We start from the raw sequence: 27,506 nt of genomic DNA on the forward strand, positions 1-27,506 counted from the left end.
AAGTGCATTCAACTGAGAAGGTCCAAACTCTGGACAACAAGTAGTAAGTGCAAGTACATTAGCTTTAAATAAGCAAAGCTACAAAGAAACGTATAAAAGTGCAGGTTCAAGAGTTTTTTTTTATTTTTATTTTTTTATATTTTATATTTTATCCGAGGTGTAGTCGGAAGAGATGGGTTTTTAGCCTTCGGCAGAAGATGTGTAGGCTTTCAGCCATCCTGATGTTGATGGGGAGCTCGTTCCACCATTTAGGAGCCAGGACAGTGAACAGTCGGGATTTGGTTGAGTGATTAGTTCTCCCTCGCTGTGAGGGGGCAGCAAGCAGTTTGGCTGATGCAGAGCGAAGTGAGCAGGTTGGGGTGTATGGTTTGACCATGTCCTGGATGTAAGCTGGGGCTGATCCGTTCGTGGCCCTGTATGTAAGTACTAGTGTCTTGAAGCGGATGCGGGCAGCCACTGGTAACCAGTGAAGAGAGTGGAGGAGCAGTGTAGTGTGAGAGAACTTGGGGAGGTTGAAGACAAGTCGAGCTGCTGTGTTCTGAATGAGCTGCAGAGGTCGGATGGCACATGCAGGCAGGCCAATCAGGAGGGAAGTTGCAGTAGTCTAGACGGGAGATGAATAGAGCCTGAACCAGAACCTGAGCCGCCTTCTGCGTTAGAAGGGGACGTATCCTTCTGATGTTATGCAGCATGTATCTGCACGATCGGGTGGTTGCAGCAATGTTGGCAGTGAAGGAGAGTTGGTCGTCAAGTGTCACACCGAGGTTTCTAGCAGTCTGGTTGGGGACTACCACAGAGTTGTCGATTGTTATAGTCAGGTCCTGGGTAGGAGAGCCCTTCCCTGGAAGGAAAAAGAGCTCAGTCTTGTCAAGGTTGAGTTTCAGATTGTTAGTGGACATCCAAGAAGAGATGTCAGTTAGACAGGCCGAGATACGTGCTGCTACTTGAGTGTCAGACTCAGGAAAGGAAAGAATTAGTTGGGTGTCATCTGCGTAGCTGTGATAAGAAAAGCCGTGTGACTGAATGACAGACCCGAGGGAGTTGGTGTACAGAGAGGAGGGGACCCAGGACTGATCCCTAAGGAACCCCAGTTTTGAGTGGGCAAGGCTCTGAGCTAGATCCTCTCCAAGTTACCCGGTAGGTTCGGTCTGACAGGTAAGATGTGAGCAATGAGAGCGCAGAGCCTGAGACACCCAGATTCTGGAGTGTCAAAATGAGGATCTGGTGGTTCACTGTGTCAAAGGCAGCAGAAAGGTCCAGAAGGATGATGATGGAAGAGAGAGAGGTTGTTTTAGCGATGTGAAGCTGCTCAGTGACAGCAAGGAGGGCAGTTTCTGTTGAGTGACCAGCCTTGAAGCCAGACTGGTGGGGATCAAGAAGGTTGTTCTGGTTGAGATAAGTAGAGAGTTGATTATAAATGGCACACTCAAGAGTTTTAGATAGAAAGGGAAGAAGGGAGACGGGTCTACAGTTATTTACATCAGACGAGTCGAGTGTTGGTTTTTTGAGTAGTGGGGTCACTCTTGCCTCTTTAAGGGCATCGGGGAAACAGCCAGTTGACAAGGAGATGTTAATGAGATGAGTGAGGAAAGGAAGAAGGTCAGGAGCAATGGACTGGAGAAGGTGAGAAGGGATAGGATCCAGGGGGCAGGTGGTTGGACGGGCAGAGGTAATCAAAGTAAGAATTTGATTTGGAGATAGAGGGGTGAAAGAGGAAAGAGTACTAGATGTGATGGACGGTAAGGTGATTACAGAACGTGTGGTGGAGAATGAAGAGCGTATGTCATCTATCTTTTTTACAAAGTAGTTGACAAAGTGGATTGGTAGAAGGGAGGAGGGAGGAGGTGGACTGGGGGAATCTAGCAGGTTAGAGAAGATGGAGAAAAGTTTTTTGGGGTTTGAGTAAGAGGATTCAATTTTGGTTTGATAAAAGGAGCTTTTTGCCGCAGAAATAGAGGCAGGGAAGGAGGAAAGAAGAGAGTGATAAGTAAGCAGATCATCTGGGTGTTTAGATTTCCACCATTTCCTTTCCACTGCCCGTATAGTTGATCTTTCAGCACGTACCGAGTCAGATAACCACGGAGCTGGGGAGGACTTATGAGCCGGTCGTGAAGTAAGAGGGCAGAGAGAGTCGAGAGAGGAGGATAGAGTAGAGAGTAGAGTGTCTGTGGCAGCATTAGGAGGCATGAGTAAGAAAGAGTCAGATGGAGGGAGGGTAGATAGAGCACATGCCGCAAGAGAAGAAGGAGAGAGTGAACGAATATTACGGCGGACAGGTATGGTGTCTCTTGAGATATGGTTGTGAGCTTGGGAGATTCGGAGAGAGTATGAGATGAAGAAATGGTCTGAGGTATGGAGTGGAGTAACAGTGAGGTTGGATGTAGAGCAGTTTCTAGTGAATATGAGATCTAGGTGGTTACCAGCTTTGTGAGTGGGTGGTGAAGGAGAGAGTGAGAGGGCAAAAGAAGAGAGAAGGTGAAGAAAGGCAGCTGACTTCTCTGTCTGGATGTGGAAATCACCCAGAAGTACGAGTTATGGTGACAGCATGAAGTTCAAAAGAGAGAGGAGTGAACTCTGGCAGTTGGTAGAGAGAAAATCTCCACTTGGGGTTAATGAGTAGGCCTGTACCTCCACCTCTCCCAGTGGGTCTGGGTGTGTGGGTGAAAGAGTAGGCAGAAGAGAGAGCAGCAGGGGTGGATGTGTTGGTTGGTGTAATCCAGGTCTCTGTGAGAGCAGGAAGTCAAGGGATTGCAGGGTTGCAAAGCCAGAGATGAACTCAGTCTTGCGTGTGGCAGACTGGCAGTTCCACAGGCCACCTGCAACAAGGTGTTGTGTGTGTGTGGAACAGGTGGGATAGGTAAGAGTGGTGGGGTTGTGGAAATCTTGCAAGCTAATGCGTGGTTTGTAGTATCTCCGAGAGGACACGCGGACAGGAATGGAGAAGCAGCACATTTCCGGATGAAGACACCAAGCAATGTAAGTGGGATATGAGATATCAGCCTACTTAACTTCCCACTTAGCCTCCCGCGTAGACTCCTTTGTCTTTGTCCTCCGAGTCTTCGTCCGATGAAGCTGCCGCTTCATGCAAATACCAATATTAAATACAAAGAGGGAACTGGTGTTGGCTACCGGTGGGAGGCCACACCCTCGCTAATCAGTCGTTAGGCCCCACTCCCAAAGTCACACTTCACACTAACTAGTCTCACTTTAACAAAAAACACTAACTTTGCTCAACAACAAAACCAATTACAGCAAGAAACACAGCAGCAGCAATAGAAAGTACAACAGTAGAAGAAGTAGCAGAACACCCAAATAAAGTAAGTACTTAACTTGATAGCTAGCTGTCCAGTAGTCAATTCCTTCAGCAATCAAAAGCACTCTGCTGAGTGATCGACAGGTTAGTTCTTAAATCCCACACAAAGGGCCAAGAGGTTAATACAAGCAGTGTGTATTAGTCAATGTATGGTTGTAAACATATGTATTTATTATGGACTTCCCTCCTTTGGGTCTAATAATAATAACAATAATCCCCCCACTCTGAATTAACCTGAGCAGGCAGAGTCAGAGAGTAGTGACGGACAGTGAAGGGCAAAATGAAGGGCATTTTGTTTCTTTGCTGTTCCACACTGTCCCTCTAGAAAACCATACAAACATCTCTTGGATCCCTTGAAGACCCACTCAGTCTTCCCCACACAGAAAGATGCTGCCTGCAGTGTGAAAGTTGTCAGCCCAAACAAGACTGCCTGTGTTTGCAGAGGGTGAACGGGAGAGGTTGTCTGTCTGGGCCAGCTGCCCAGGCACAAGAGCTCTTTCTAGGGCTCGACAGCACCACATGGTCCCTCCTTGCTTCCTTTCCCAAACAAATAGAAAGTCAAAGGGGGCTGGAGCGATCAGGCGTGCCAAACCAATCTGTTCGCCCTGTGCCGCCCTGTCACATGTGGCCTCGCCAAGGTTAAAAGGTGACGGCGCTACAAAGAAGGACACAAAGTCACAAGGGGTTTCTGCAGAGGCAAGTAACCGGGCCTGTGCCGTGCCGGGAGGGGGTTGTCGGGGGGTCAGAATGCTCCCAGGACCGCTGGTTGAGGAGGGGGACTCCAGAGAAACAGTGGTGGCCGATTGATGGATGAGCCGTGTCTGTTAGTGTGTGTCATTAAGGGGATTTGATGTGCAGGAAAGTGTGTGTGTACCTTGTTCATGCGCGATACACACAAACATGCATGCAGTCACACACCTCACGTGTGTGTGTGTGTGTGTGTGTGTGTGTGTGTGTGTGTGTGTGTGTGTTTGTCCACTCCACTAGCTGCTAGGTTAATTTATGCATTGCAAAGTGCAATTGTAAATTGTAATGCCATGCATTCCATCTCAGCTGAGAATGGAGAAATGTCTGGCTGAGTCCTTCCCTTCCTTACTGTGTATTACACATTCTATTGAATGTTTTTTTTTTGTTGGAGAAATCATAAGTACTCAAGCCTAGAAAGAATTCATAACTGGACACACACAAAAAATCCCCCAAAGCTAAAGTGACGAGAAACTTAAGTTTTTTTTTTTCTACAATCCCTTAAAGAAGACAGTCAATGATAATAACTAAACAACGATTATTGAGTTTGTTATATTTCATATCAGACGACATATGCACTACTGTAACTTTCACCATCAAAAAAGTGCGGTAACAGTGATGATGTCATCGCAGTATTGCTATGCGGTTATCGTCACATCTCTATGTCGTGGTAGGAGTTCAAGTGAACGAGTTCAGAACTGAACGTAGTCAATCAAAGATCAAAACAGGTATTGCCGTTCTAAAGTATAGGTTCTGATACAGTAAGTCACAAACAACCTCGTGTGTATGATTGCAGGCTTGTGAGGGTGTGTGTGTGTGTGTGTGTGTGTGTGTGTGTGTGTGTGTGTGTGTGTGTGTGTGTGTGTGTGTGTGTGTGTGTGTGTGTGTGTGTGTGTGTGAGCGAGCGTTTTCTCTATTGCCGGCTTGTCACCTCTGGGAGGAGAGTAATGGCTGAATTTCAGCAGGCAGTGTTGCTGATGCAGCTGCTGGTTGACATTCAGTAGTGGGAGAGCTTTGGGTCTCTGTGAGGATAATCCCTCCTGGCCATTTGGATGCTTGTACGCCTATATGTCTTTGGGGAAGCTGTCATATCTTATAGCGTTTGGAAATTGATGTCTCAATCTTTTCTATTCACCTAGTTTTCTCCCTTACATTGTCTTCCTCCTTTCTGTTTCTCCCTCTCTCTGCTTACATGGTCATATAGCTACAGCACAGGGTTTTGGTTTTGTTTTAAAATAGAAGTAATCGTATTGTGACTATCAACTGGATGAGCATAAAAAAAACTGTAAATAGTCAACAATAATGTATTTATCAACAATATATCATGGAAAGCATATGGATATACTTTTTTAATATGTGAACATATTCCATGTCAAATGTATTGCAGTACTGTGTAAACCTGTGCAAATGTGCATATGAAACAACAATTTTTTATTTGTTCATTTTTGTAAACAATTTTTATTTTTATTTTTCATTGATCAAAAGTAACTGTTCTTTGTTCGGTGTGTTTCTGTGTGCCACTGCAGGTTACCTGTATGTTACCTGTCTCATCCAGAACTGTTCGGACAAAATGGTGACGGCTCAGTTTCTTGGCAAAATCGACCACAACTCGCTGCTAGTGCAGGACGACTACGTTTTTGTCAAGGTAAACATCCCAACAGCTGAAGTGAGAGAGTGGTGTGTATTACAATTATTTTAGTGAAACAGAAATGGCTCTCATCTTGTTATTGTGTCCCAAAGGTAAAAGGATTTCTAAAATTTCCAAAAAGTCATGTTTAAGTCCAATATTGACTCTCATGTTAGCTCTGCTTGGGTCTCCACCAACTCCTGAGTAAAATATCTGGCCTCTTTGTTTTGTGACTATAAGCAGTTGAGCACACCACATCTGATCTCATTGTCTGATCTTCAGACAAATCATTATTCTTAATCATCATTAATCTTATTGATCTTTTAATCACCAATATGCCACACAAATACTCTGCAACAGGAGTCTTTGCTAATGATCTAAGTGATCACTTCTGCACTGGTATAACTTCATCTACAAATCCATCCTTGGATTGCTGCCAGCATATTTATCCAATTACATGTCACACAAGCACTGCAGTCACAGGCTACGCTAAATTTGGACATTTCCTTTTATTCTTATTACATATAGAGCATCCAATCTGTACATTTAATATTCATTTTGTGAAACGAGGACCTTAAGCACTCATTCTTTGAAAAGTTTGTGTCAGGTGGATGAAAATCTCATTCTGAAGGAAAGCATTTCATTCACACGTTATTAGACCGTTCCGTGAGACAGCAAAGAGGAGGTGATCCGCAGCTTAAGTCAAAAGCATCACTTAAACCTAACAAACATCCATTAGACAATTGTAATCTCAGTCTATTGATCCAAAGTGGGGCAGAGCAAATAAATGAACAGCTATTGAATTAAAATAGTTTCTACTGGGTGATACCTGACAAGTAGTAGCCTATACGTACACTATCGCAAAGAGCACACAGGGCTTTACAGCGCATCACAGGGAAACACACAATCTAATAGGGTATAGACATGGATACAAACATATACATTAAACATGGTGGATTACCATTTTGAAAAAGTGTGAAAACAAATATCCTACCTACAATTTATCAAGGTTGATAATGAATATAACAGCCATTCTCGTGGTGCCACTTGTCCATTAGGCAATCGGCCTGCACAGCATGTCATTATTAAACGAGCGAACCCGACCACCTATTCCACAGTCTCTTGATGATGCAGGGTATTTAGCTCTTCTCTTGTGAAACGAAGAGGCCCCTCTTTCAATGAGAATTGTTTTTTACTTTGCCACTGGATATATTTGCCCACATTGCAGGATCCGTAACAGTCTCACACCAAAGGGTTCTCCAATGTTGTCTCAGTTAGCCTTTTAAAATGATATCAGATTAGTAAACAGAATGTGCCTTTGGAACATTGGATGAATGGTTGCTGATAATGGGCAATGTAGATATTGCATTAAAGGTCAGCCATTTCTTTCTACAACAGTTCGAGAACCCTTCTGCAATGATGTAAGCACATAATGTAATCTGTGTAACTGCTGCCCTTATAAAAAAAACAATGCAACTGATCTCAGCTGGTATTCTGTCTGGAATGGAAATTTCTAAGTGACCCCAAACTTTGGACCGGTAGTGTAAATTAATTCAAAAGTTTGGTTATCGTGCTTCTAGGGAATGACATGGGGCCACCTCGGAAAGGTTTCTGACTGAGATGTCATTGCAAAAAGTCATTTCTTTGTTTAAAGGGGAGGGGGGGTTGCAGTCACTGTGGTTGCCACATTGCCATTACTGAGTAAAGTCTGTCCGCCCTCGGGGGCCCCCTCACGACTTGGGCACCAAGCAGTTGCCTGGTTTTCCTTTTGACAAGCGGCGGCTCAGATCATACCGTGAATGAATTCTTGGCGTGGCGCAATGATAGTAAAATTTAAATTCATCAGATCGTTAAAGGGACCCCCTGGAGCTTCATGGCCCTGGGCACGTGCCCACTTTGCCCATGCCATAATCTGTCTATGCCCATTTCCCCATGCATTTGTGTCTAATAGACTGATATGACCAAAAATCTTTCAAATTGGTCCAGTATTAGGCGAGATTGCAATGAGGGGTAGGCGCAAACCGAGCTAAAATGTAACCTAATAGGGCAATTGTGGAGCCTTGCTTGTCCAATAGAAGTGATTTTTTTTTTTTGGTACTTACAGGCTCAGATTGTTACTAAAAACGTAACTTTTTGTCAAATCATAACAAGAGTTATCTCAAGACACTTTAGAGATAGAGTAGGTCTAGACCACACAAATAATTATCTTTATATAGGCCTTAGTGTTCCCCTAATACTGTATCTGAAGTCTCTTTTATATAGTGGTAGGGCTGAACGATTAATTGCATTTGCGATAATATCGCGATATGTTAAAACACGATTTCCTAATCGCAAAGGCTGCGATTTGGTCTCGATTTGATGACTCGCGAGAGCAAATCAGTCTGCACTACGCAGAGAATGCATCAACTTAGCACGCTTACGCTACACTGTACCTTGAGCTGATCTCTGTCATTCAAACAATTCTGAGTTGAAGTTTAAAACTTTTACAGCCATTTTAATAAAATGAAGGGTTTTGCTTGGGCTTGAGTCCATACATGCAGTTAATGGATACAGGCACGCAGAACTGAAGGCTCGGTTGGCAACAAGCTAGCTCTGATTAGCGGTTAGCTCCGGTTAGCGGTTAGCTCCGTTATAAAGATATGGGTGGAGGAGCTGCCACTGAGAGGGGTAACAATCAGACTGATAAATGACGGTTCGGGGAGCTTTCACAGCAGCGTGGCCGCGGGGTTTCAACGGTTTTATTAGTACAGTTAATCCCACGGCAAGACCAGCAGCAGCTAACGTAACGATAGCCTCTCTGAGCTAGTGCAGTGTTGACGGTGTCGGCAAGCAACTTCACGAGGGGGAGGGGCTGGAGGCAGCTCCTCTCTGTGCACTGTAACAAAATGTGTGTGTGTGTGTATGAATGTATATGTGTGTGTGTGTGTATGTATGTATATGTGTGTGTGTGTGTGTATGTATGTATGTATATGTGTGTGTGTGTGTGTGTGTGTATGTATAGGTGTGTGTATGTATATATATATATATAAATATGTGTATATATATATGTATATGTATATATGTGTATGTATGTATATATATGTCTGTGTGTGTGTGTGTATGTATATATATATATATATATATATATGTATGTATGTATATATGTATGTGTATGTATGTATATATGTATGTGTATATATATGTATGTATATGTATATATATGTGTGTATATATATATATGTGTGTGTGTATGTATGTGTATATGTGTGTATATATATGTGTGTATATATACTGTATGTATATGTGTGTATATATATATATATATATATAATATGTATGTATGTTTTTTTACTTATTTAACTGTCTAGTGTGTAATTGTGTGTTGTTCATACTATACAATGATTTATTGTTTGTCTTTGTTGAATAATACAGAAGACAAAGAGCTTAAAAAAATAATCGAATATCGAATTGCAATCGCAATATTTGGGGAAAAAATCGCAATTAGATTATTTTCAAAAATCGTTCAGCCCTACTTAGTGGTCCCCTAATACTGTATCTGAAGTCTCTTTTATATAGACCTTAGTGGTCCCCTAATACTGTATCTGAAGTCTCTTTTATATAGACCTTAGTGGTCCCCTAATACTGTATCTGAAGTCTCTTTTATATAGGCCTTAGTGGTCCCCTAATACCGTATCTGAAGTCTCTTTTATATAGACCTTAGTGGTCCCCTAATACCGTATCTGAAGTCTCTTTTATATAGACCTTAGTGGTCCCCTAATACCGTATCTGAAGTCTCTTTTATATAGACCTTAGTGGTCCCCTAATACCGTATCTGAAGTCTCTTTTATATAGACCTTAGTGGTCCCCTAATACTGTATCTGAAGTCTCTTTTATATAGACCTTAGTGGTCCCCTAATAATGTATCTGAAGTCTCTTTTATATAGACCTTAGTGGTCCCCTAATGCTTTTCAATTCAATTTCAATTCAATTTTTTTTATAGTATCAAATCATAACAGAGTTATCTCGAGACACTTTACAGATAGAGTAGGTCTAGACCACACTCTATAATTTACAAAGCCCCAAAAATTACAGTAATTCCCTCAAGAGCAGGCATTAGCAGTGGCTATTGCGACAGTGGCGAGGAAAAACTCCCTTTTAGGAAGAAACCTCGGCAGACCCAGACTCTTGGTAGGCGGTGTCTGACGGGGCCGGTTGGGGGTGTGATGGCGATAATAGTCGCATTGAAGATAGTGGAACAGTGACTTTGAAGGTAGTCGTTGTAGTTCCTGTCACAGCAGGACGTTATGGATGAAACGTGGCGCTGCAGAGCACGGGTGGGTGTAGCAGACGCAGCAGGACGCGTTGAAACATAAGGACTCCGGGGAGTAAACTCCCCAGAGCTAGGTTAGTAACAAGCAGTTCTGGGACAGGATGCATACAAAAGGAAACGAATGAAAACATTGATGAGAGGCTGTACTGGCCCGCCTCCCTCTACTCTCACTATATTATTGATTATATGATCAATAAATCTGATGACTACGAAGAGAAGCAGGTGGGCCGGGTTAGGCGGACGCTCCAACTCCTCACTCCACTATAGACCCATATCTAACCTAACTATAAGCTTTATCAAAGAGGAGAGTTTTCAGTTTATTCTTAAATGAGGTGATGGTGTCTGCCCCCCTAACCCAGACTGGGAGCTGGTTCCACAGGAAAGGAGCCTGGTAGCTGAAGGCTCTTGCTCCCATTCTACTTTTGGAGACTCTAGGAACCACAAGTAGCTCTGCATTCTGGGAGCGCAGTGCTCTAGTGGGACAATAAGGTACTAAGAGCTGTTCTAGATAGGATGGTGCTTGACCATTTAGGGCTTTGTAGGTCAGGAGAAGGACTTTAAAGTCAATCCTGAATTTCACAGGAAGCCAATGCAGAGTAGCTAAAACAGGAGAAATATGATCTCTTTTCTTAGTTCTCGTGAGAACACGCGCTGCAGCATTCTGGATCAGCTGGAAAGTCTTAAGGGACTTATTTGAGCAACCTGACAGTAGGGAATTACAATAGTCCAGCCTGGAAGTAACGAATGCATGGACTAGTTTTTCAGCATCGTTTTGAGACAGGATATTCCTAATTTTGGCAATGTTACGAAGATGAAAAAAGGCTGTTCTCGATGATTGTTTTAGATGGCCGTTAAAGGATATATCCTGATCAAAAATAACTCCTAGATTTCTGACAGTAGTGGTGGAGGCCAGGACAACACCATCCAGAGTAGCTATATCTTTAGATAATGAAGTTCGGAGGTGTTTAGGGCCCAGCACAATAACTTCAGTTTTGTTACAGTTTAACATCAGAAAATTATAGGTCATCCAGGATTTTATATCTTTAATACATGCTTGAAGTTTAGCTAACTGGCTTGTTTTGTCTGGTTTGATTGACAAGTATAATTGGGTGTCGTCCGCATAGCAGTGATAGTTAATTGAGTGTTTCCTAATGATATTACCAAGAGGAAGCATATACAAGGAGAACAAAACTGGTCCAAGCACTGAGCCCTGTGGAACGCCATGCATAACCCTCGCGTACTTTTTTTTATCGTTAACATTAACAAATTGAGATAGATCAGAGAAATAAGACTTAAACCAGCTTAGTGCAATTCCTTTAATTCTGACTAAGTGTTCTAATCTCTGTAACAGGATTGTATGGTCAATAGTGTCAAAAGCAGCACTAAGATCTAATAAAACAAGTATGGAGACAAGTCCTTTGTCTGCAGCAGTTAGAACGTCGTTAGTAATTTTCACCAGTGCCGTCTCTGTGTGTCTCTGATTCTTTCTAAATCCTGATTGAAAGTCTTCAAATAAGCTGTTGCTATGGAGAAAATCACATTACTGATTAGCAACTACTTTCTCAAGGATCTTGGAGAGAAAGGGAAGGTTAGATATAGGTCTATAGTTTGCTAAGACCTCAGGATCGAGGGTGGGTTTTTTCAGAAGAGGTTTTATCACAGCTACTTTAAATGACTGCGGTACATGACCTGTTAATAGAGACATATTGATCATATCTAGTAGAGAGGTGTTAACCACGGGTAATGCTTCTTTGAGTAGCCTCGTTGGGATGGGATCTAAGAGACCGGTAGATGGCTTTGCTGAAGATACCTTTACCATTAGTTGTTGAAGGTCTATAGGATAAAAGCAGTCTAAGTATATGTCAGGTCTAGTCGTTCTTTCTAGCAGTCCTGCGTTGAAAGGTGAACCATTAGAAGTTGAGGGCAAAAGGTGATGAATTTTATCTCTAATTATTATAATTTTATCATTAAAGAAGCTCATGAAGTCATCACTACTCAGAGCTAGAGGAATAGATGGCTCAGTAGAGCTGTGACTATCTGTCAGCCTGGCTACAGTGCTGAAAAGAAACCTTGGATTGTTCTTGTTTTCTTCTATTAATGATGAGTAATAGTCTGATCTGGCATGTCTGAGGGCCGTCCTATAGGTTTTCAGACTGTCTTGCCAGTCCAAACGAGACTCTTCCATTTTGGTGGAGCGCCATTTACTTTCAAGTTTTCGCGAGTTTTGCTTTAATTTACGAGTTTGGGAGTTATACCAAGGTGCTAGTTTCCTTTGCTTCATCTTCTTCTTTTTGAGTGGAGCAACAGAGTCTAAAGTAGTCCGTAGGCAGGCCGTAACACCATCTACACAATTGTCGATTTGAGAGGGACTAAAGTTTACATAATACTGTATCTGAAGTCTCTTTTATATAGGCCTTAGTGGCCCCCAAAATTGTATTTTTTATTACTGTTCAGCATTTCACAAAACTAGCGCTAGTCTGCTTCTTTCAATCAGAAACAACGGTTGTAATCACAGCTCAGACGATTGACGCTCAGATATCCGATAGAGAAAAAAAGCTCATCCCACAAAGCCCAAAATAGAAGCTCTAAATACAAAGTTTTCCATCAGATTTTAAAAGCAGCAGCTCGAAAAGTTTTAGCGCTGCTCACCTTACAAAAAAGCCAAATGGTGACAGGCAGTTCATTTCCAAAAATGTTCAAGTGTTGTGCAGGCGTTCGAGCCCGTCACTTGGGATATGATATGTTCAACTCGTGTTTAAGTCACTGTCAGTCACCAGCGCCTCGTGAGCTTTCTAATCAGCTCTCTCAGGAGGGGGAAAGCATGACTCTGCCTTTTACCCACAGGTACCTGTTTTTGTAGTGAATACCAAGGTCTGTGCACCGGCTGCACATTATTTATATGTCTTACTCTAAATTGCATTTTCCAAAATAAAAGCCTTGAATTTGGTCGTTGCAGTTTCTGGGCGCACAGGTTTCCTGGAGCTCACTGACACTCAATTTTTAATTTAACTTTCAATTTACAAACTGGTCTTGTGTTTAATGTAAACTGACGTAAACAAGGTCCTAAAAAGTCTTCATAAATGTGGTTAATAGAACATGCACACCTTTATTTTGTTCTCAAGGTTCAAATTAGTTATTTTTTCACACTCTTACTTTTAGCCATTTGAATGAAAGTGTGAAGGTGTGTGTGTGTGAAAAACCAAGAGCAAAGTATTAATAATCATCATAATAAGTGGGGATAACAAACAAGCTCAAACTAGAATAAAAAGTGTGGATTTGAACTTTTGGGTAGTGGGCAGATTGTTGCGAGTAAAAGATTGCCGTGTTGAGATTTTATTTGTCTTTTTCCAGGTCACCACAGGGAATCGCACCAAGCACTTTGTGTCGTATCGGCGCAATGAGTTTGTCCAGATGAAGTTTCCCAAGTACGCCTTGCCAAAGGTAAAGCACAACAAAACTTATTCTTTCTCTTCTTACTCTAGTTATTCTTTAACTGCGGATGTCGCTTAGAACTAAACTTTGGGTATTTGCCAGTGCACTGTTGTGACGCTGACACAATAAACCTTTTGTAACATTCATATAGCTAAACCCCTATTCATGTAAGTTCACACAGATCAACCATGTTGTGGTTTTTTATATACATTTTTTAAATTGTTTTTCACAATCCTGACACATGGTTCAATGTTTCACAACGGTTTCGGTTCAGAGGCTTTAAAGCTCTAAAGACAGTACACTTCTCCCTCAAACACTGAACATGTAGAAATACATATTTTGTTGCCTTGTTGCATGTCATACACCTCTCTCCTGTTTGATTCTCCGTCTACGGTCCAATAAAGGCAGGAATACCAAAAAATATATCTTTAAAAAGGTCTTACTAGACAAGAAAGTTGCTTTGCTCGGATTTCTTAACCGTCAAAGTTGAGTTCTGTTTCAGAAACACACCGCTTCACATTTACAACGCTTCACATTTACAACGTTTTACATTTACAAAGCTTCAGATTTACAAAGCTTCAGATTTACAAAGCTTCAGATTTACAACGTTTCACATTTACAACGCTTCACATTTACAACACTTCACATTTACAAAGCTTCAGATTTACAACGTTTCACATTTACAACGTTTCACATTTACAAAGCTTCAGATTTACGTTTCACATTTACATTTCACATTTACAACGTTTCACATTTACAATGCTTCACATTTACAACGTTTCACATTTACAATGCTTCACATTTACAACACTTCACATTTACAACACGACATTTACAACGCTTCACATTTACAACGCTTCACATTTACATCGCTTCACATTTACAAACTTAACATTTACAACATTTCACATTTACAAAACTTTGCATTAATAAAGCTTCACATTTATAATGCTTCACATTTACATTCACATTTACAAACTTCACATTTATAAAACTTCACATTTACAGAACTTTGCATTAACAAAGCTTCACATTTATAAAACTGTACATTCATACTCAACACTGAGAAATGTGATTGCCCATTAACTGTTCTATCAACAATCATACATCGTGTAAAATATTTTGTGTTTTATGTCTTAAATTATTGTTGTTTTTAGCTATTCATTGTCTATCTTGTTTTTATCTCTAATGCAACATCAGTTCAGTCAAGACCACTTTGTCAAAATAGATTAATTTATCTGCAATTTGTATTTGGCGGTATGGCTCTGTTCTGGGGCCTCCCCACACTTCCACGTCCATACATGGAAAGCCTTAAGCGGGAAGAGCAGCAGGGCAGGATCCCCCTAGGGTACAGAACAGAGCAGCATCAATGACAGAGACACAACATTGATTAAATCAGACAACATGAATTTAAAAGGAGGAGCTGGGGTGGAGGTGGGTTTGCAAGCACTAGCAGAGATGCAGAAAGGTAGGCTGGGAAAAGCAGTTTAAAAAGAGCGTGGTATTTGGAAATTCAATCCAAAGAGGGAATCAGCTGAGCCATCAGCTGGTGTGCTGCCTTAGGAACTGTCAGCTATGAGCTGAGATAATAGCCGAGCTTGACTCCGTGACCTGCCTGAACTTACGCTATGCTTCATTTGTGGCACTCACAATGTCATTGTATATATCCAACATGTTCCCCATTAGGTCAACACATGCACTTGAGGGTGAAATGCCCGTTCCTTCACTTAAGCCTACACATATTATGTTCTAGGGCTGTGCTCGATTGAAGAAATTCTTAGTCGACCAACACTCATTCAATTGCATCGACTAATCGATTAGTTGATTTAATCGACAGATCTGTAAATCTGAGTTTCTCCGCAAAGAGCCACGCATAAGCACCACTTTAATTCTTGTGTTTACCGGAGATGTGCTCGTACGTTTCTTGGAAATAAGTCATTCAGAATGAAAAAAGCATCAGACATGACTAATTGACTAAAGAAATCTAAGTTGACTTAGACCGAAACGACCGATTAGTCAACTAATCGACTAAGAGGGAGCAGCCCTATTATGTTCCACTTCTTTGTTGGTGTCAGATGTTAGTACAGTGCCTGTACCCAAATTAATCCTGGTACTGGCCTGATACATGATAGTTCCCATAAAATATTCACCACTAAACATCGATCCAGTCGCATCCCGTCTCGCTGACATAGGCAAGACGAAAAATGAGCTCTAGTTCAATACAAGACAAGGAACCATTGCTGTCAGCGCAGGCAGCACAGGGGGCCATTTTAGCGTGACACTAGCCTGAGTGCTATTGAACTGCGCTGATTGAATGTAAAGCCTGGGGAGACGTCAACCTTAAACTAAGAAGAAAAACCTTTAAGACGATCACTGCAGTTGACGACTTTGTTGAGTGTTTTCCACCAACACACACACACACACGCACGCACACACACACACACACACGTAGGGGCAGCTGTGGTTCAGGTGGTAGAGCAGTCAGACGACCGACCTTCCAATGGGTGTCTACCCATTAGGCAAGACACTGAACGTGAACCCCGGATGTGTAAATGTGTGTGTCAATGGTGTAAAAGTGCTTTGAGTAGTAGTTAGAAGAAAGACTAGCTAACATCGGGTTAATTGGGCTACACCAACCAAGTGTGACTTCTGTTTCTGGTCATTTTAAAGAAACAAGAATTGAACATTTTCTTCAAAGGTATTTTCCCATAATAATACTGAAATGTCCACATATGGCTGTGGCTCTTTAATGTTGTCAATATTCAAAACATTTCTCTAGTATACAAATATTACGAAAATAATCATGACCATTTTTTATTGAGAAGTAACTTGGCTGCATGCACGGTGTTCGTCATTCGACTGACTGACTTTTCCCCAGATGGCGGCCGCATGTATACATGAACGGTACTGTCTTTATAATCTATCTTTTTAATAAACTGTCTGTACACTTACAAAGTTCTCAATGCTTCGGTTTACATGTAGGGACCCTCATTATGCTACCGTGGAAGTGTGGTGCTATTTTGAGCCTTGTTAGTGGTATAGAAATAGAGATTTATTTTTGCTTGATCTGTGCCCCGACGACTATCGTTATAAGCTAATTAGCGGTTTGCGCTAAAACTGGTCACATTCGATTAGCATGAAAACAAATCCCAGAGAACGGTCGACTCGGTACACGTGTGTTATTAACCCTTAGGTTCATTTTGCACCGGATTTCTCCTTTAAAGAGTAAGATCCTTTTTTTTAAGCATAAAACATCCGTGAAATTGCGTTCACTAAAGCCACCAGACTCCATGTAAATAAACAGTAATTTTAGCATCGTAAAATACACTTCATTCAAAGTCGACAGAAACAAAATAAAACTGAAAAGCCGTTGTGGGTTGTCTTTCCACTTTTCCAACCATCACAACTCTAGTTTTGGTTGAAATAAACACATAGTTTACCGATTTACATGTGAAAACATGTTGTCTGGTGGGTTTATGGCGCTAGCAACTTCAGAGCTGTTTCTGGTTAAACAGAAAGGTCTTAAAGAGGTTAAAATCAGCTAAAGGCTCTTTGGCAATTTTCCTCTACAGATACAGAGCAGGAAACATACTGACAAAAGAGAAAAATTATCAAACACTATGTAATTCTTTACTGTCAAACGTGTCACATAACTACTGACACTGATGTCTTTTATGACTTTAATATATACAACCATGCAGGTGGGAGCGTTGCTCCATACCATTAATCAGGGGACAAGTATAATTTTGTTCAAACAGAGAGGGGACTACATTAATTCTGTACAATCTAAGTGGGCAAACAAACACACACACACAGCCACACACACACACTTTTTCTCCTTCCAACAGGTAGAGACAATAATGATCAATTTAATTAGGTGTGGCAGGTAGGCGGATGATAAATCAGTTTGTATATGAACGTGTGTGTGTGTGTGTGTGTGTGTGTGTGTGTGTGTGTGTGTGTGTTTGCTCTCTGTCTCTTGTCACCCTCTCTTTCTACATGTGTCCTTTTACTTGGGTGAGCAGATAGGTCACACGTTGCAAAGCTTTTAGGTTGAGCGACACATAGTGGGGAGGAGAGAGAAATTGAGAAGGGAAAGATGGATGGAGTGAGAGACGAATGGAGGCGAGGAGGTGAAAGTGTGTGTGAATCAGTGAAAGAGGGACTGTTTCCAGCACTATGTTGTTCCACTGTGAATAATTGAAAGGCTGTAATATGAAAAATGCAGAGGCCATCAGAGAAAGCAGTTTGTCTCTGTCCTGCGAGACCTGACCCGAGTTATTAACCACACACACACACACACACACACACACACACACACACACAGGGTTTGTGGCACTATCTTTGTGGGGACCCGCCATTGACATAATGCATTCCCTAGCCCCTAACCCTAACCTTAACCATCACAACTAAATGCCTAACCTTAACCCTTACCCTCACCCTAACCATAACCTAATTATATCCCTAATCCTAAAACCAAGTCTTAACCCTCAAACAGACCTTTAAACTTGTGGGGTCCAGCATTTTGGCCCCACAAAGCTGTCGGGACCCCACAAGTATACTGGACTCCCGGTTTTTGGACCCCACAAATATAGTTAAACAAGCCCCCACACACACACACACACACACACACACACACACACACACACAGCTGTAACACTTTATTTGACCAAGTAACCTTATACAACCACAATGTACAGTCAGCTCCAGTGGGCCAGCTAGAATGTCTTGTCTCAAGTGGTAGTTCTTGAAAGAGAAAGGCACTCCAGTGTGATAAGAATAGTGTCAGGAAGTATGTAATCAACAAAGGCAACACACTCTGATGATAATGCATGATAATGCACGTCATATACCGAGTGTCGTAATTTGGGTCATCACAGGTTGACACGTGTCAACATGTTAAGACATGCTACTGCCTTATTTCACATGGTAAATCTCTGCAGCAGACAATGTCATATAGGACATAAAATTATTTCTTGTATGTTCATTTTCAATATCTCCAGATCAATATAGTTTAGAGACTTCCTTTTTGGGGTTTTGATAGCAGATAGATGTGCTGTTTTAACAAGGTCTTCTGTATGATCGTTGGCCTTCCAGAAGCTTTTTAACCTACCCTGGAACTTTATACAATAAATACATAATTATTAATCCATAAATCATGTTAGGTAATGTTTGATTTCTCTGCATTGCTTTAAGCTAGCGTCATTCTGATTGGTTAGCATTAAAAGGCTAACACCTTTCCAAAGAGGGCTTTTGTGTGATTGTTGGCCTTCCAGATGTCTTGTTATTAAGCCAGTCTTCTCAGAAAATGCAAGGTTGGTTGGGGTGGTGGATGGGTCAGACAACACAGGACTTTCCCACGTGTGGCGTTTCATTTCCCCTTTGTTGACCGTTGACGGCTTTTTTTTCCTAAACCCAACCTCCGTATAGATGCTTCCCATTCCGTGCTGAACACCACGAATTAAACAACATAATTGTGTCCGTGTACACAAATCAATAGATTAAAAAAAACTTGGCCATTTCACAAACTGCCATGAGACTGGGTTGCAATCATCAGTGCAGAACCAGTGTGTTCCAAACTACAAAAGATTTCTTTGTTCACTTTTTCACAGCACTATATCAGATCATCATCAAATTCTGTTTGTAACCACTGACCACCAATTTTCCAGCTTTAACAAGAAGGCAATTTGGAAACATGCTTATAATAAATAGATAATAGCCTCAAGGGTATGTTAAGGAAAGCTGAAAGAAGCCAGAAGCCAGTGAAGTCTTTCTGAAAGGTGAAATATATGGGCCTACTATATCAAACACTTTACTTGAAGCTATCTACATAAGAGTGACATGACACTGTCATGAACACATGACACTGTCCTGACACATGAACTCTAACTCTAACCCTAACCATAACTTGTCATGACAAAAACCGAATGACACTTACTAGAAGAAGCGTTATGTCATAAACGTTTACGGCTGTTTATAATGTTTATGACACGTTCATGACAGTGTCATGTCACTCTTACGTAGATACTTTTAAGTAAAGTGTAACCAAGACTTCTTTAAAGAATTCTGTGTGAATAAGGTCCAAGGGGCATGATGAGGATTTTCAGGATTAATGGGATCTGTTAGAGTGTGAAAGGAAATTAGCTCAATGCTGCTGAGAGAAGGTGAGCACACTTAAGAGGCTATTATGTCATAGCTGACTGCCAGGGGAAATCTGATGTTGTTTTTATTGAAATGAGCAGGACACCATTCTGAACCAATCTCAGTCATGTTGGAAGGAGAAGGTGGTAGTTTAATCTATTTAAAAAAAAAAAGAAAACTGGAATGAATGTATGCGAGCTTTCTTACATAAGTAAGGAACTTTCTTAAAACCCCTTCTTATGTCAAGAAAGCATTACAGTTTTGGCATGTGGCATGAAGCGTGAATGGCCAGCCGGCCAGCTAGCAACCTGTCATTGTCAGTTTGTGGAGCTTCTCAACTCTGAAAACGCTGGAGCACTTTTCCCTGCGCTCTGATGGCTTCATCTTCAAACTTTAATGTAATCACCGACACAGAGAAAGTGCTACATTGTTACAGTATTCTATTAATGATGAAGCATCGGAGGTGTGTAAGCTTTGACAAGAACACCTAACAAGTTTTCTAAGCTGCCAAAACCAGTTTTTCTATGGCTATTTCTTCCAGTATGCTTCTATAACTGTAGTAATTACGCTACTTTGCTGCTTTTACTGTTTTATCTATTAAGTCCTCTCTTTTTCCCTTTTCAAACTACTTCTTCCTTACTGTCATCACTTTTATTTACTTCTCTGCTTTACCATTCAGTTGTTTCTCTTGTTTTCTCCTTCTATTTATTCAGTGTTAAATCACTTTTCTGTTTTAGCCCTCATATTTCTCTCTGTTTTCATTCTTTGTTTTGTTATTTCATTCCCAAAACCACTGATTTAGAAAATATTGACTGTCCCTTTTGACCCCCCCCCACGTCTCCTTCTCTCTCCTCCCTTCATCTTTGTCCCCAGGATGTTCAGATAGTGAGTACAGATGATAACCAGGTCTTCCTCGCGCTCCAGGAGTGGTACCAGTCCGACACATATAACCTGTACCAGTCCGACCCTCAGGGGGTCTACTACTCCATCGTCCTGGAAAATGTGCGCAGCACCAAGCAGCCAGAGGAGAATGTCCTCATCGACATACTGGAGGTGAGTTGGGGTGGAGGAGTTAGTTTCGATCTGAGCATGGTCTAAATGTAAGCTTTGTACCCTCCGGGGGACATCCCTCAGAGTCCAGTGCAGCCATCCAGCAACTTAGTCATGCTAAAAGGATAACACTGATACTATTCTTAGATTTTCTTTATTGTCAACTAATGAACTATTAAAATCAACAATATGCAAGTCTCTTTCTGACTTTCTAAACCCGTCTCTGGCGCTCAGCCCCAAACCCATTTTGTTGACTATAACAATTATTATAGAATCCTGCTGGCCTATCCTTTAAGCATTTAAAGGAATATTATTAGGTATTAAGACAAGATGACAAGATGAGTGCAAAATGTAATTGTTTGCCATGCCGAAATTGCCATGCCCAACAAGATAGTATCTTGAGGCCACAAGATAGTTATAAATAATTTTTTTGACAAAGTGGGACCAGGGGGGCTCCGTAACTAGCTCAGTGACAAGTCAGTAACAACAGCTTTGAACCACTTGGTTACAATTTGGACATGACCAGAAATTGTGAGGCCAAGTATATTTTGGGGGGTGGGTGGGGTGATATACCCAACACCCTGGGAAGGAAACTCATCTCACCATCCATACTCTCATTGTTTGCCACTTTGGCTTAAGTCATGTTTTCTTAATCACAGGAATGATGCGGGACTTCTTGAAGCACGTGGATATGACAGTCTGAGCTAGTGACAGGTTGAATATCTTTGTGACTATTGGCGCTTGTTGCTCAGCACACAGTTTGAGGACCCGTCCATTTGTACCTTCAGGTCCTTCTGCTTTCCTAGTCTTCACATACTTGCAAGACCTCCTGACGTCATGCTCAGTAATGGAGATGGGTGTGAAAGGCACACCTAGGGCTGGGCGATATGGAGAAAATCAGATATCACGATATTCTTGACCAAATACCTCGATATCGAGACTGCGGCGATATTCTAGGGTTGAACATTGGTCTTCTAACAAAATATCTTCACACTTAGATTTTAGATAAATAATCATCAGTAATGTGGATATAATGTCTAAGTGGGTAAAGGCCCATAATAGAACAGTTACAACAGTCTGGTAAGTTCAGAAAAGTACATCACTTTACTGTAATGCAGCCTTTAAAACCAGGAAAAGGCAAAACTTATGTCATATCACGATATTACGATATCGATTTATTGCCCAGCCTTAGGCACACCCACCCATGTATTAACCTCTGCGTCAGCGGTTTTTGGTTGTTGGCTGCTTTGATGGCCTCAAAGTGAGCATACAACTTGTTTAGCATACTTGCTATAGACGCATCAGCAGTTGACAAGGAGGAGGGGGTGGGCTTCTAATCTGTCACAGTTCTTACTGGAACAGGCGCAAACGGCTTGATAAATCTAGCCCTGTGTGTTTAAAGTGTACATCCATTTACCAAATGGAAAGTTATATCCTGACTCCCGTATTCATTTGAATGGAGTTTGGCTTACTGCACTGAATTGTGTACATGCACACACACAAGGAGCGCAGCATAAGTTCAGATAGTTTTTTGCACAGTTAACCCCAGCTATTGTAAATCCTCTTTGTTTACCAGGTGCGTGGAATCAGAGGAGTCTTCCTGGCCAATCAGAAGATCGATGGCAAAGTGACAACTCTCATCACCTATAACAAAGGCCAAAACTGGGAACCCTTGGCCCCACCTACCACTGACATGAATGGCAAGCCCATCAGCTGCAAAGCAGTAAGTTCACCACTCAAAAAGTTACTTTTCTTTTTTTTAAATCTATTACCTGAGATTAAATAAGGAATGTATTGAGCTTGATGGACAATAGTTCTGCCAAGCAAGCAGAAATTAAAACTTTAAAATGATGTTATTTAAAGTCACCACGAGTACAATTTCTGTGTGATTAAACAGAACTTGGTTCGACATTTTGGGAAATATCCTTTTTTGCTTTCTGAGAGTATAACACATATACCCCTTGTAAAACTCAAACTCAATTTGCCATATTTCACTCATATGATGTAACGTGTTAATTAGTTAGCTTTAGAGGCGCTGGCAATAGGATTTTGTTACCTTTTGGCTAGAACCAGGTTAGCTGTTTCTTTTTGCTAAGCTGAGCTTACTGGCTGCTGGCCGAAGCCTCATTATTAACGGACAGATATGAGAGTAGTATCAATTTTCTAATGTAACCCTTGGCAAGAAAGCAAATATGTGTATTTGCCAACATTTCAACCAACCCCTTTGAAAGTGTTGGTGTTGAGTTGAATTGGGTGGAGGATGTAGCCCTGCATCTATTTCATTGCTGTCGTTAATTGTCTGGATAGGAGTACAATATTAATACCAGCCATACAATTGGCTTGCCTTGGTCAGCTCAGACATAGTCTGGAACAAAAGAAGTACATTTCCAGGATAAAGCCTGACATGCGATGGTTGCCCCTCTGCTTTCGCTCTCGGTGAGGAGAGGGGAGCTGGACAAGGCCAGATACTAAATATACTATCTAATGTGTAAGTGTTTTAGGCAAACACCATCAGCTTTGATTATAACAGTCTAGCTGAGATTAATGACTTCTTGTATGCACAAAATTAGCATAATGTCTGAATGAAGTGCAGCAGAGATTAATGCCTACAATCTGCATTTAATCCAGTGTTGAAAAGTACTACAAAGTACTGTATAAACCACAGAAGACAAACAGATATTTAGTGTTCACCACTGATACGCAAAGGCTTGTCAAAAAGCAAGAGAAATGGAGATAGGGCAGGTCTTAAAGAAAGCGGACATGTCAAAAGATCCATTTCAACTCTTAACACATCAGTGTTTTATGTGTTGGCCTATTTTCACAAATGATATATCATAGAGCTTTCAACACAACATGTGAAGGCAGGCTTTCACAGAGCGCGTCAGTCACAGTGGGAAAAAAACAAAAACATTATGGTAAGGGGCTGCAGGCTGGCAGATGGACTTTCTTCAAATTGACTGTGAAAACATCTTGGTGTAGTTAAAAAAGGTTACTTCTATGACCACAGAATAGATTTCAGATATTCCAACAAAGATGAAGGCAGATATGATCACCTACCTGGCAATTCTCTATTTTGAATGGCTGTTTGGAAAAAAACACATTGAAAAGTGGTATTTTAGTAGTGGTAAGACAGGTGATTTCTATGAGGATAGATTCAGGCATTGAGATAGACAAAGAAGACCTTGGTAGGGTAGCGTGAAGAAGCTTTTGGTTAACCCCTAAACTCTGAGCAAGGCTTTTAACAGGCTCCAAGACGACTGAAATATCAGCTTTACAACCTGGCTACAGGCTTTTACATTCCACGGGACACACTTGGAGATCTAATCTAGAACAAAGACACCGAGGTTTACTTTTCAAATAACCATGGATGTGTTGGCTTTCCAAATGCCAGGAACCCAAACAAGAATTGCTCTCTCTCTCTCTCTCTCTCTCTCTCTCTCTCTCTCTCTCTCTCTCTTTTCACAAGCACCCTGCTATGAGAAGAGGCTTTGATAAAACCCCTTTGCTCCTCAGAAAGGAGGACAGAGGTGGAGAGTTTATCAAATGCCAAGCAGAACTGTGAAAAAAATGATTTCAAAGTAGAACTGTTTATTTTCGGTTTAATTTCTGTATACACCGATATCCATACTCATATATATATATATATATATATATATATATATATATATATATATATATATATATGTACAAACATAGGAATGCCCTGATGTTTGCTATGTAACCTCATCCTTGTAATGTGATGCTGTACAATGGGGATGTTCATTTTTATGATGTTATTATGCTTTATAATAATACTGATGTTTATATACTACTTGCAGCTGAATGTCTCTATATTTCAATTATGGAATATTTAGATTAGTGAGACTAGAATTTGTTAACATCAAAATAAGGAAGTTTAGTTCACATTAACTGTAGGGTCAACTGGGATGGGAGGGACTAGGCCTGCACGATATTGAAAAAAAAAAAACTGACATTGCAATATTTTTTTTTTCTTGCGATATATATTGCGACAAATTTTTACAAGATGACATTAATAGCTCCATTTGGAAATACTAAATCATTCTCGACTACTGGGGTAATTTTGTAGGGGAATAGTAGATCTACATAGAAAATAAAAATGTAAAAGGAAATGTTCTAATGTGAACCATTCTTTGTTGAACTTTAATGCTTTACAAAAACCAAAGCAGGTAAGCGCTGTGACTACCCTTCTGAAGAGATTTTGGAGAGGGACATTAGGTAGTTAAATACACTGGTTGACTGACATGACACCGTTGTATTCATATAATACTTTCCAGGCTAAAGTGAATGATATTAATAATAATGCATGCATGTTGCGTCCCCTAAATTCCAGGTTGGGGTCGACTAGCGGGGCCAGCTTTGTTAGATAAATTGATCAACATTGATTGTGATTGGTGGATGGCTGCATGTCACACACTAGCAACAAACTGTGTATCCAAGAGCACTTCAGTCAGTGTAAATGAGGTCATATCAGACACAGACTGCTGTTGGAGATTGGTGTTACGTCGGAGCGTCGCGGCTCTGAACTGTAACGATAGTTGGGACAGACGCCTTGTTTCTTCAGCCTAACTGTATTAGCTTTAGCACATAAAACACTGACTACCGCCTCACTTCCCATAACGAACCCCGTCGGACTAACGTTACGTCACGTGACCACCCGTCTTAAAGGGGAAGGCTCGGCCGGTAACGATCATGTAAAAGGAGAACGGTGAAAGTTTACTTTTCTAACAAGCAGCAAAAAAAGTTTTAACGTCAACATCGCAACATCCTGCGATGTGACTACCGTGCATGCGCACATCGCGATGTAAACGATGTAACAAAATATCGTGCAGCCCTAAGAGGGACTATCAAGCCCTGGACACAACTGGTTGATGCTCTGGGTTGTAGGTCAGATATAGCGACTAAGGCCTTCAGGTGGTAATCTCCCACAGACGTATACGCTGCTGTCGTTTGTCTGATTCGGCATTATAGTTTGCTTTATTCATTGTTTGCCATTAACGTGTTGATTCTGTGTTAGTTTCCATGCTTTTTCTGATTTAGCGGTGTATAGTCTTAGGTAAATGAAGCCGTCATTTCTAAATGAAAACATTCTGGAGGGAAACACTGTGTTCATCTTGTCTGTGAATATTCCACGTGACCCTGAGATGATTTTGCCACACCTGTATCCAACAAATCTCAATCTGAAACCCCAAGAATATAAATGTATTGGTTTTGCTATAGCTCCCATCTGGAAGAAAATGGAGGCACCTACATTTGCTGCTTGTTCAAAGAATGTGGCGCAATGAACAGCATGGCCAAGGAGAGACTGACATATATATTGAGAGGCAAATTGTGGCAGTATATAAATGATTTTCTTCGTAGCAAAGACTTTTAATTTTTGGGACTAAAAGGCATGGTTATCAGCTGTTCTGTATTGAACTGGTGCCCCCAATTTATTCTTTGTCCAAAACATTAAACAACTGTTGCTGATAACCTACAAAGAGTGCAGGCAAGTAAATATTAATTAATGTCAATTAATTAGGCTTCATTGGCACAAATGGTCTTAATGAAATGTCTATAGAAGGGACATAGGGAGTTGACTTTAATTCATTGGGCTTTAAAGAATGTAATTATGTTGCTGCAAACATACTTCAAGCAAAACATATTTAGTTATTGTCCTATAATAACAAGTGTCATTGCAACAGTGGTTCTCCGGAAATACAAAATGTTATTTGTGACAGAAAGTTTCTAGACTTTGTAGAATGGACTGTCTTCAGCCCTGCCTATTGAGAATAAACCGACAACGTTGAGAGCAGCTCTGCCTCTGACAAAAAGTCCAATCTCATGTTCTCATTTCACATGAATTAGCTTCCATTAAAGATCTTTCCCCAAGTTAAATGTGATTAGGAGCAATGAATCCCCATGCTGAGCTGTGTTCGCAGCAGGATTATAAGATATCTGCGTGGTAAGACTCATTAAAAACAATTGAACATGAGAGAGTGTCTTCGGTTCACCCGCCATTTCACTGAAGTGATATTATTTCCTTGTATTAAATGCCATTGTTACAAATCCACTGTAGAACAATCTATTAGAAGGTGGAACAGTGGAGAATGATACTTTTATCCCCAAATAAAAAATGTCTCTGTGTTTGCGTTCTGCAGCCCCACTGTCACCTCCATCTCCACCTCCGCTGGGCAGACAACCCCTACGTGTCCGGGACTGTCCACACCAAAGACTCTGCTCCAGGTCTCATCATGGGTGCTGGTGAGTCTCCACAGCAAAAATAACTTATTCCGTAGATGTTTTTAAAAGTCAGGTCTGTTTTATTCATATAGCCCAGCATCACAAATGTTTCTCCAGGGGCTTTACAATCTTCAGATGAGGAAATACTCCACAAAAAAAAATTGAAGAAAGCGCAGAAAGAATAATATACTTTGGCGTGGGAAGTGGGGGTGCACATTTTTTTTTATCTGTTCTAAATGTACTTTAAAAGGGATTTTGTATTAGATTCAACTTACTCCGGGGGTAACTAACTTCACCTAGACAGCACATGCATTAGTCTTATCGAGAGAACTGTTAGGTTACTAGATATAACAATGATAACCCAAACTACGACGGAATGTTTACCGTTTATAAGTCCAACAGCAGCATGGCTAACACCAACAACGGAAGCTAAAGTTACCCACAATCCATCAGGTGTATCTCAACTACGGATCTGACAGTAGCCCAAAATACACAACAAGAACCGTCTGGAAGGGCTTTAATACTGACCTTGTGCATTTGTTATGATTGCATTAAACTAGTGCTGTCAAATGATTAAAATATTTAAATCGCATTAATGTCACAGTTAATCGCACATTTTTATCTATTCTAAATGTCCCTTGATTTCTTTT

General features: G+C 41.0%; 1 protein-coding gene across 1 annotated transcript in view; it reads left to right on the plus strand.

Moving 5' to 3' along the window:
* Positions 1-27,506, plus strand: part of sorcs2 (sortilin-related VPS10 domain containing receptor 2) — a 371,041-nt gene that overhangs the window by 293,582 nt on the left and 49,953 nt on the right. Inside the window, exons 7-11 of the mRNA XM_028563724.1 lie at positions 5,584-5,702; positions 13,345-13,434; positions 20,440-20,619; positions 22,193-22,339; positions 26,775-26,877. Of these exons, the coding sequence (XP_028419525.1) occupies positions 5,584-5,702; positions 13,345-13,434; positions 20,440-20,619; positions 22,193-22,339; positions 26,775-26,877 (639 nt within the window). The remainder of the gene's footprint in view (positions 1-5,583; positions 5,703-13,344; positions 13,435-20,439; positions 20,620-22,192; positions 22,340-26,774; positions 26,878-27,506) is intronic.

Source organism: Perca flavescens, chromosome 19 (genome assembly GCF_004354835.1).
Source record: "Perca flavescens isolate YP-PL-M2 chromosome 19, PFLA_1.0, whole genome shotgun sequence".
Lineage (NCBI taxonomy): Eukaryota > Metazoa > Chordata > Actinopteri > Perciformes > Percidae > Perca > Perca flavescens.